The sequence below is a fragment of the Quercus robur genome, chromosome 2 (assembly GCF_932294415.1).
Source record: "Quercus robur chromosome 2, dhQueRobu3.1, whole genome shotgun sequence".
Taxonomy (NCBI): Eukaryota; Viridiplantae; Streptophyta; class Magnoliopsida; order Fagales; family Fagaceae; genus Quercus; species Quercus robur.
Window position 1 is genome coordinate 38,177,438 of NC_065535.1, and position 11,521 is coordinate 38,188,958.

General features: G+C 40.5%; 1 protein-coding gene across 1 annotated transcript; it reads left to right on the top strand.

Moving 5' to 3' along the window:
* The first annotated feature begins 6,608 nt into the window (after positions 1–6,608).
* On the top strand, positions 6,609–7,919 carry LOC126698625 (uncharacterized). The gene is made up of 3 exons (XM_050395990.1): positions 6,609–7,004; positions 7,186–7,210; positions 7,837–7,919. The coding sequence occupies exons 1-3, from the start codon at positions 6,609–6,611 to the stop codon at positions 7,917–7,919; spliced, it is 504 nt and encodes a 167-aa protein (XP_050251947.1).
* The last annotated feature ends 3,602 nt before the right edge of the window (positions 7,920–11,521 follow it).

Below are 11,521 nucleotides of genomic sequence, written 5' to 3' on the forward strand. Positions count from 1 at the left end.
TTTTTGGCTTGTCACCCTGAAGTATATGTAGAGCCACCATTATTGGTATAGACCTATTTTCCATGGTGACCAAAAACTAACTTTATTCACTTAGTGTCTTAGGAATTAAATCACTTTAGTTTCATGTCTTTCATTGTTAAGTTGCAATACAAATAAAAGTCCTCTTGATTGAGGCATTTCCAAAGTCTGAACCCTAGTCCATGAAGTCAGATTTTACTTCATACTAGTTTTTAGCCCCAATATTTTGGTAATATATATCAAGACATTGAAAACAATATTTGATTTGCACCAATAAAAAGAAAACAATATTAGATAAATGAAAAAAAAAAATTGAAATAGTAAGTTTAATTGAACTCAAAGGCTTGACCATTGAATTCATCCATAGACACTCACCCATTGACGCCTCTTTATCTTGGCAACCTCCTAAGAGCATTAGCAATGGGGATTGTATTAAAGTTTTATTTTACCATCTAAAAACCTGTTTTATCTATTATACCAACTCACTTTACAATACACCCTACATCCCAGTTTTTATTTTTACATAAAACTTATTAAAATAATATAACTACACAATAAAATAATATTAAATAAAAAATGTGTTCCTCTCTTTTCTCTTTCCTTTGCTACCAGCCAAAACTGTCACTATTCACTTAGCAAACCACCACCACAAACCACCACTATTCACTAAGCAAACCACCATATTCAACCAGCAAATCCAAAAACAACCCAACAAACCCATACCAAACACCACCACAAAACCACCAATCATCGTACCAAACCCACCAAACCACCACATAAGCAAGCCAATCTCCGCTCTCCACTATCGTGCTAGGCCAATCTACACCAGGCAAGCCGATCTCCACCATCGTACACCCACCAAACCCCATAGCCCACAACCAGCCACCTCTCTTTCTCTATTCCACACCACCATTGCAACTACCACCAGCACAAAACCCATAACCAGCATCAACTGACCCACAAAACCCACAAACCATGTGACCCATAGCCCACAACCTTTATGCCGCCACCCAAAACCCAATAGCAACCCACAAAATCTCAACCCACCACAGAGTCAGCCACCAATTCAAGTTTTAAACCCACAACCACCCAAATCAACCACAAAATCACACCCAAACCACCAGCCACCACCCCGAACAGAACCTAGCCACCACTGAAACCTAGCCACCAAAACAATTATCACCAAAACCCACATCAAACAAACCCAACAAGCACTAAAATCCACCACCAAACAAACCTATCAATCATCTAAACCCACCACCAAACAGACCTAGCAAGCACAAACGACCCACCACCAAACCCGACCACCGATTCAACTTCACCACCAAAACGCCACCACTGAACCCAGTAATCACCGATCAAAGAGAGAAAGGGAGAGACTAAGAAGAGGAAAAAATAATAGAGAAATAGAGAGAGAAGAGTGGGAAACAGAGAAGAGAGAAATAAAGAAAGAAGAGGGAGAGGTGGAGAAGAGAAATGGATATGAAAGGAGAGGGAGAGACCGAGAAGGGGGAAAAAGAATATAAGAGAAGAGGGAGAATCAGAGTCAGAGAAGAGAGAGAAGTGAGAGTTAATAAAATAATAGAATTTAAGTATACAACCTGTGAACAATGAGGTTGCATATATGCAACCTTACTGTAGTAGGTTAGAAAAAAATTTGGGTTTACATACTCGAATGTGCATGATTTTAAGGTTCTAGGGGTAAAATAGCAATTGGGGGGGGGGGGGGGGGTAACACCCCCCAATGCTTGTGCTCTAAGGCTTATGTCAATTACATGTCTCGCAAGATATCTAATCTGTAATAATAATACAAAATAATAATAATAATTCTCAGCCAATACATCCTTAAATGATTCAATTGATCATTGATCATAATCCCCTACTTAGATGCATAGCCCAAAGCCCCAATACACCCATAAATCTTTTCCTCACCAATACATAGATTAAGGGTTGCACCAAAACAAAGAGTTTTTTCTTTTCTATTCTTTTTTATGCTACAAAACACCCTCAAAGAGATACCTCTCTAACTCAATCTAACAAAATGAAAGCTACACAAAATACCAAGCTACAGCATCATACACAAACAAGAAGCAACCCTCTGTGAGAGACCACATCTCTTGCCAATACCCAAAAAATTATAAGTTTTAGCTATGTCCCACTCAAATGGGGTAGAGTCATGATATTACTTCTCAAGAGATAGTGGAGAGGATCCTATTGTTGTTATTCTCCCTCATAGGTCAAGGGTTTTACAATGGATTCGTCACTTATATAATTGGAAAAATAAGAAAACCAAATTGAAAGTACATCGTTTAATTGATGAATTGAAAAAGATATACCTCTTTGATAATAACTAGAAAATTACATGGTTTTGGCCCTAGATACAATCTAAAACAAAAGTACAACGCTTTGATTCCTAGTTACAGTCTTGAAAGAGAAAATTACAAGGAGAAGCCTAATCTATTAACCCTTGATCTAAGTTCAGACGCTACGTTACAAGATTAGGAAGGTGTTAGGCACCTAACTTGCCCAGTGAAACCAGTATCATATCATATTATTCAAACAGTTTATACCATCCAAGAACAAATGATTGCAGAGATTGAAACAAACATTGATAAGCATGGTGAATATGTTGGTGATGTTTGACAAACCCTAATCTAAATGCATATGGAAATGTTATTTAGATTGACAAATCCATATTCTAAGAGCATGTGAACATGTTATTGAAATTGAAAAACCCTAATTCTAAGAGCATGTAAACATGTCATTGAAATTGAAAAACCTTAATTCATGCAAGGATATGAACACCCTAGATCTGACATGCTAACAAACAACAACATGTGAAAAACCTAGAAACTAAACATGCTTAAATCTAGAAAACTAGGGCATAAAAAATAAAAAAAAAATTTAAAAAAATTAAAAAAAGATGAGGTTTAGAAACTTTACCTACATGCACAGCACTACGAGAAAGGCAACAACTTAAGAGGGAGAGAGAGAAGTCTCATTTTGCTAGGAAACTCTAAGATTTTGGGGTGCATTGAACTGTTGGTAAAAGGGAGTATTTATATTAGGAGTGGGGAAATTAGGGTTGAGTCTCTAGGCAATGTGAGACTCTAAAAAATAGGGTTTTCTGAGTGAAGAAAGCAGGGGACAAAGTCAACTTGAGTGGGGAGAAAATTGGATCAAAAAAGGAAGGGATTCTGGGTGATCTAGTCCAAGTGTCAATCAGCACTTGGTCCAGATGGTTCTGTCTGTTTCTGTTTTAGTTGTCATTGATTCCTTTCAAATTTCAAATCTATTTTCTGACTTTCTTGATCCTCAATCTCAGCAAATCTATTCCAAATATGTTCAATTAATTAATTAAATAATCAATTTTTAGCAATTTTGCAAGGAATCAATAGATGCTTTGTCTCCGGATTAAATCGAGTGCACGCAATTTCCTCTCTCAATTTCCTCTCTTTGTTTTTGTTTTTTAATGGTAGACTATTCTATGGTTAGGTTGGATTATTCCTTAATTTCCTTTTTCTTTGCTCACTTGAGTAGTTTACTTGAGGTTGTAGGTAGACAACACCCTAAGGTTGGGCTTTTTGTGGGTAGAGATTGTTCTTTTAGGTTTGCCTTGCGTATCTTTTTCCCTTTGGTTAATCGTTCTATGTGGTTTGCCCAACCTTTGATAATGTCTGGAGAGGGTGAGGTTAGGTCTAGTGAACTTGAGACAGGTTTGTCCTTGTTCGAGGACCATAAGGCTCTTAAGGTCACTTCTTCATCAACTCCCTATAAAGCTTAGGGTGTTCATTGCGTTTTGAAAGGGAAAGATGAGGGTAGAATTATGAGTAGGTTTCAATTCCCTTCGTTAGTCAGGGTTAGGGTCCCTAACAGCGATGATAGAGCTTGCCATTCTTACGCTAACGAGGTGTGCTTCTACTAGGCCAACTTCACCAGTGGTCTTCGCTTTCCTATCCACCCCTTTCTTACGGAGCTTTTCAGCCATTTGTAGCTAGCTCCTGCCCAACTAGTCCCCAACTCATGAAGGATAGTTATTTGCTGTATGGTGGTATGGATGTCAGCTAATGATAGAGACACCATTAGGACAGATGATTTTTTGCACTTGTACCACCTGAGACACTCCAAGGATCTTGGTTATTGGGAGTTCAAACCCTGGGATAGGAGCTCAAGGCTAATTCTAGATTCCCCTTCTTCTCTTCAAAATTAGAAGACAAGCTTTTTCTTCGTCTTTGGTGAAGGTTGGGAGACAGTACTTGTGAGGATCCCAGTGAAGATCCCAAGTTGCCTTATAGTTAGGGGACTCTTGTGTCTGGTACGTCCTTTATTCATACTCACGTTTACGTGTTTCTACGCTCATGTGTTTGCTACTTTCTAAATCAATTGTTTGTTGTTTTTTGGTGTAGATAAAGTTCGTCCTAAGCTGAAGAGGTGATATCACGCTTGTCTAGAGAAGGTTAAGGAGTATTTGGAGACCGTCAAGGACTTTGACGAGCTGATCTCCCCCCAATCTTTATTTTTCCACTTTCTTGGTCCAGAACCCTCCAACAAAGTTCGAAAGAACATCGAGACTGTAAAAAAGAGTAAGTACACCAGTGATGTTTCCTTTTTTCTTCTTTTTTTTTCTTTTTTTAAGGAATCATCTCTTCCTTCCTTTTTCAAGAATGTCGACCCAGTTTAGCAAGACAAAACTCACTGAAGCCCAAGAGAAGAAAGCCAAGGGTGGTTTGTCAAGTGGCTTTCTGTCAACGAAACATCAAAGGGAGAATGAACCATCCAAGGACGATGTTGTGGTGACCTGTTCGGTGGTCAAGTTTCAAGACCGCCGTACGGCTTTGCCTACTTCTTCCTAGGAGTTGATCGTCTCTCTTGGGGGGTGGCTCTAAGGCTAAAGCCACGAGCAAGGTGTTGATTGCCTCCTTTTGCGAAGACACAGGGACTACAACGCAGAAGGCCCATGACGCAATCTTCGTGGAGGATTTAGAGCCTTTGATGGGAAAACCTCCTTCTGAGCTAATGTCGTCACACGTTCATAAGCTCATGCAGGTATGCATTCTTGTCTCTTATGCACACTTTTTTTTTTTTTTAACTGTCACTTATTTGTCATTGTAGGTGCTGGTAGAGTCCTTGTACATCTCCAAAAAGTACTTGGACTATGATAAGAAGTTAGTTGAGGCTCAATCTGGGATTGCTTCCCTTTTTGCTGAGAATGAGTCATTGATGATCCAAATTTCTGCTCTTGCTAACGAGGCCAAGAAAGACAAAGATCTTCTGAAAAATTTGGAGAAAAATATCGACACCAAGAAGACATTTTCAAAATTGAAGGATAAGCAGATTGATGTGGCCCTCATAAAGGTCGAGAAGGTGGGTTTTGAGGCAGTAGAAAGGTTTAAAGCTTCGGAGCAGTTTTCAAACAAGCTCTGCGAGTACTACGTGGACGGTTTTGAACTCTTTCGTAAGTATCTGGCCAAGCATCATCCTGAGCTGGACTTCTCCTAACTTGATATGGAAGAAGTGGAGAAGGAAATGTTGGAGGATCGTCCTTCTGAGGCTGCAGTGGAGGACGAGGGTATGCCAGGTTTAGCTAGGAGCATCCCTACTGACAAGGTTATGCCAAGTGTAACCGAGAGCATCCCTACTGATCCTTCTCCTTCCAGTCTTCCTTGAAAAATTTTTGGGATAATTATAGTAAACCCACCTGAGGTTTGGCCCGTTTACACGTTACCTACCCGTGGTTCAAAACTTATCACTTTACTCACCTGAAGTTAGTTCTGTTAGCCTTCCGTAACCCACCTCTCCATTTGCCGTTAGAAAAACACCCTTTTATTAAAAATAGAACATAACACGGATCAAACACGAACCATCAAATCTTTTCCTCACAAACACAAGAACACAAAATTTGTAAATATAGTTCAAAATTTTCAGTTACACACATCCAAAACTAATTAAATCCTCTAAATCCATACCAAAATCCCTCACATTTTTCAAACCCAAACTGTAATAAAAAAAGTTTTAGAACCCAATCATAGATTAAACAGAAAACAGAAACAAACCAAAGAGAGAAAAACAGCACCATTGTTCATCTCTCCTCTAAAAACAAAAAATAACAGAGAAAACTCAAACAAACAAGATCAAAGAGGGGGTTTTGTAGCTTGGGTTCAAGAACACACTTGCTCTTGGTATGAACAGTCTTGAGCCAATCAATCCGAATAAAATTTTCATATTCGCACAAATCTTAAAAATATTTACAAAAATCCTACACTTGAAAGTGTTGTACCCTAATTTCACAAAAATCCTTTCAGTCATTCACAAAAATCATACACAACTTTGTTCTCTCTCAAATCTCAAACCAAAACCAAAGCAAACCCCTCTTCAAAACCCAGACCCACTACACCCACAGCAAAGAAAATAAGATAGCAGAGAGAGAGAGGTGGATCGAAGTCACAGTCGCTGGAGATGGAACCGTCTGAGCCGATGCAGTCGCTGGAGATGTAGTCGCTGGAGATGAAGTGAACCAAGACACCCATTACCTCTTCGAAGTCACTCTTGAGTCCAACCATATCTAGACCCTCGTCACCCATACTCCCCAAATGGTCGACTCCTGGCTCTTCGACATCTACCGCATCCACCGCCGCCGTCTCCACCGCCTCATCGTCGGCCTCGACGTCGAGTGGCGACCCAGTTTCAACCACAACATCGAAAACCCAGTTGCCACTCTCCAACTTTGCGTGGGTCGACGCTGCCTCATCTTCCAACTCATCTACGCCACTCACTTCCCCAACTCGCTCATCGAGTTTCTCAGCGACGAGGATTTCACTTTTGTTAGAGTTGGGGTTGAGAGTGATGTGGAGAAACTGTTGGATGATTATGATTTGAAATTTGGGAATGTGGTTGACCTTTGTGGACTCGCTGTGGACTGGTTGGGGAACAAGGATTTGAAGAACGCTGGGTTGAACGGTTTGGCTCGAGCTGTGTTGGGACTCAAGGTACATAAGCCGAGGCATGTCACTTTGAGTAGCTAGAGGTCCACGGAGGTTGAGAGATGAGAGAGAGAGATGACACGGTTGTTGTTGCATAGAGACACAAAACCCCATATTCCAAGCTCTTTAGAAAAAATTCAAACCCTAACTCTTTGATTCATGTTATGTTGTGTTTTGGTTGTAAAAGTTGTTTTCTAACGGAAAAGCCAAAGGTGGGTAACGGATGGGTAACGAATTGAAGTTCAGGTGGGCAAAGTGATAAGTTTTGAACCACGGGTAGGTAACGTGTAAACGGGCCAAACCTCAGGTGGGTTTACTGTAATTATCCCAAAATTTTTATTACCCTTTGTTTTGTAAGGAAAAAAATTGTTATTTTTTGGGCTTACTGTTTTGAGTACGTCTATTTATTTCCTTTAAACAATCTTTTGGGCTCGTCTGTTCTGAGCATATAATTTACATCAAACTATTCATATGCCATTGCTATGAATTAAAAGCTTTTCTTAAGTCATGTATGAATGACGACGTTGCTGGGAATTATCAACTTTCTTAGGTCATGTATGAATGACGATTTTGTTTTGTATTGATAACTCTTCTTAAGTCATGTATCCCATAGAACGTTAGGCAACTCTTCTGGCTATGCACACTTTGCCCCTTAAGCCAAGTTTTGATAATTTTAAGCAGGTTTCTGTTCATCACTTTGGTTTGACCATTAGCCTGAGGGTGTCTTGAAGAGTAGTGGTTCTTGATGCCAAAGTCTTGGCAAAATTTTCGAAACATAGGATTGTCAAACTGTTTCCCATTGTCTGATATGATTATGTTTGGAATGCCGAATTTGCAGACTATGTTCTTCCATACAAAGCTGGTGATCTTGGCTTCCATGATCGTCGCTATGGGCTCAACTTCTACCCTTTCGTGAAGTAATTGATTGCAACGATGAGGAACTTTACTACTTCCTTCCTATAGGGAGCGGTCCCATTATGTCGATTCCCCATTGGGCGAAAGGCCATGGAGCAATTATCAGCATCATTGGCTCACCTGGTCATATTTAGACGTTTGCAATTGGCACTGGTCACATGCTTTGATGAGGTCATATGCATCCTTCTGTAATGTTGGCCAATAATAACCTACTTTGAGTGCCTTTCCTGCTAGAGACCTTGCTCCCGCGTGGTTACCGCATATCCCTTTGTGCATCTCTCGAAGTACATAATTGGCCTCTTCCTTGTTAGCATAACGAAGATAAGGGAGGGAGTGTCCTCGTCTATATAAGGTGTCATTAATAATGACGAAGCGAGCAGCCTTGATTTGTACCTTCCATGCTTCATTCCTGTCTTTTGAGAGTTGTCCCTCTTTCAAGTAATGGACGATAGAAGTCATCCATTCGTCTTGTTCTTGTATCTTCATCACCTGTTCTCCCTCAATGTTGGGTTATCCCCTTGTTTCCATGCATAACTCAAGAGATATGCCACGCTCGTCCAACGAGGCTATCCATGCTAAGAAATCAGTTTCAGCATTCTTTGCACGAGGGATTTGCTGGAACTTAACACTATCAAAATACTGTAGGAGTTCTTTGATGATCTTAAGATACTTCTGCATTATTTCTTCCTTTGCTTCATAATCTCCCTATACCTGGCCAATTACAAACTGAGAGTTGGCTTGGACGCTGAAGGTCTTGGCTTCAAGGACTCTTGCAAGACTCAATCTTATTAGAAGTGCTTCATACTTGGCTTCATTGTTGGTTGCTGGGAACTGCAATCTGACCGCGTACTTCAGGATTTCTCCTTCTGGTGATATAAGGACCACACTTGCTCCTTCGGCCTACTTGGTGGCAAACCCATCCGTCTGGACTGTCCATGTCTTCTTTTAGGGTTCTTCTTCTTCTTGAGGATAAGTGAATTCTGCAATGAAATCGATGAGGACCTAGACTTTGATTGCTACCCGAGGCCGATACTCTATGTCAAACTGGCCAAACTCTATAGCCCATTAGACAAGGCGCCTTGTTGCATCTATCTTGTTCAACGTCTTTCTTATCAGTGGGTCTATCATGACAACGATGGGATGTGCCTGGAAGTAGTGGTGCAATTTTCTAGAGGCGACTATTAAGGCGAAGGCAATCTTCTCTAACCTTGGGTAATTCACTTCAACTCCTTGGAATGCTTGGCTAGTATAGTACACTAGCTTCTACTCCTCCTCATCTTCTCTGATCAGTGTCGAACTTAATGCCCCTCTTTCTTTTATATCATTTTTAACGTGTAATTTGAGATACTCGAACGGTTGATTCTTTTTTTTTTTTTTTTGGTTTTATCTTTCCGAACGAAAGTGGAGTATTTGATATTGCCAAATAGAGTTGCAACTTCTTTCCTGTTATTGATGGGCTTAACAATGGGGGTTATGTTAGGTATTCTTTTAGCTTCAACAAGGCTTTTTCGTATTCGTCAGTCCACTGAAAGGCCTTCTTCAAGACTTTAAAGAAGGGTTAGCATTTGTCTGTTGCTCGAGAGACGAATCTGTTCAATGCCGCAACTTTTCTTGTTAAGCTTTGTACTTCCTTCACTGTCTTTGGGGACTTTATCTCCATTATTTCCTTTATCTTATTCAAATTAGCCTCTATACCTCATTGAGATACCATGAATCCCAAGAATTTCCCTGATGAGACAGCAAAGACACACTTTGTTGGATTCAGTTTCATCTTATACTTACGTAGTGTGTCAAAGGTTTCCCTTAAGTCGTCCAGGTGGTTTGATTCGTCACTACTCTTCACCAGCATATTATCTACATATACTTCCACATTTCTTCTAATCTGATGAGAGAACATGCGATTCACTAACCTCTGGTATGTGGCCCTAGCATTCTTCAGTCCAAAAGGCATTACCTTGTAACAGTATAACCCTTGGCTAGTGATGAATGCGGTCTTCTTTTGATCTTCCTCATCCATCATAATCTGATTGTAGCTAGAGAAAGCATCCATAAAGCTTAAGAGCTTATGTTTGGTAGTTGAATCTACCAATTGGTCGATCCTGGGTAAAGGGAAGCTATCCTTCAGGCATGCCTTGTTGAGATCTGTAAAGTCGACACACATCTTCCACTTGTCATTGTTCTTCTTTACCATCACTACGTTGGCTAGCCACTTAGGGTAGAACACTTCCCTTATGAAGCCTACCTCCAAGAGTTTCTCAACCTCTTCTGCTATTGCCTTATTGCGTTCAGGCACAAATATTCTTCGTCGTTGTTGCACTAGTCTACACTCCGGGTTAACATTAAGACGATGCTTAATGACTCCTCTGTTGATTCCTGGCATATCCTTGTGCTTCCAAGAGAAAACATTCTAGTTTTCTCTTAGGAAGTTTGTTTGAGGCTGAGAGTGCTAATCCTATCTTCAAGACTTTGGACAGATCTCTAAGGACAACCTCAATCACTTGTGGCACTTCTGACGGTTCAGGGACTGGTTTAGGTTCGTCTATCATCCATGTGTGGTTTTCCCCTGATGCTAGGGTAGCTTGACAACATTCTCATGCGAGGACTTGGACTCCACTAATTTCCCTATGTCATGGGATGTAGGGAACTTCACCTTTAGATAATAGGTTAGCGTTGCCGCTTTCAACTTGTTGAACATTGGTTGTCCAAGGATGACATTGTATCTTGATGGATAATCTACCACAAGGAAATCAATCTCCTTGGAGACTTATGCTGGATAAGTGCCTGCAATTATGGTTAGCTTAACAACGCCTTTGGGAATAACCCTATCCCCGGTGAAACTTACCAATGGGAAAGTGAATGGTCGAAGCCTTTCTTTGTTCAGCTTCACTTGTTGGAAGGCTAGTAGATAAATGATGTCTGCTGAGCTTCCATTATCTACCAATACCCGATGCATGTTGAATTCTTCCATCATAAGCATTATAAGTAGCAGATCATCATGGGCTGTCTAGCGCCACGAGCGTCTTTCTCGAAAAAGACGATATCTGGTTCGCTGTAACTAGGTGTTTTTTAAGGTAGGAACTGCAAGTGTACGCTATTTACTTCTCTTGCATATGCCTTCCTCAGTGATTTGGAGGATCCTCCTGCTACCAATCCTCTTGAGATCATCCTTATTTCTCCTATGAGGGTTTTATTGCCCCCCTGTCTTTGGCTCCTTTTCCTTCTCATCCCTCAATTGTCTTCTATACGACTCTGTTCTTCATACAAACTTCTACGATTTTCCCTGACGAACTAATGTTTCTACTTGGTCCTTTAGATGTCTACATTCGTCAATGTGATGCCTGTGGTCCTAGTGGAATCTATAATACTTGATTTTGTCTTTTACTCCTACTGGAGCGTAAATGGGTCCAGGCCATTGCAAAGAAGGTTTGTCATTTATCTGCATCAATACTTGCTCAATAGGCATCACTAGGGGAGTGAAACTAGTAAACTTAGGTCTTCGATCTGGGAGGTTCTTCTTTTTGTCCAAAGTATGCCTAACACCCCGTGTTTCCTTCTTTCTATCAGGGTTGCGATTGGTTCCTTCATCTCTTTTCCTTTTAGTTGTCACT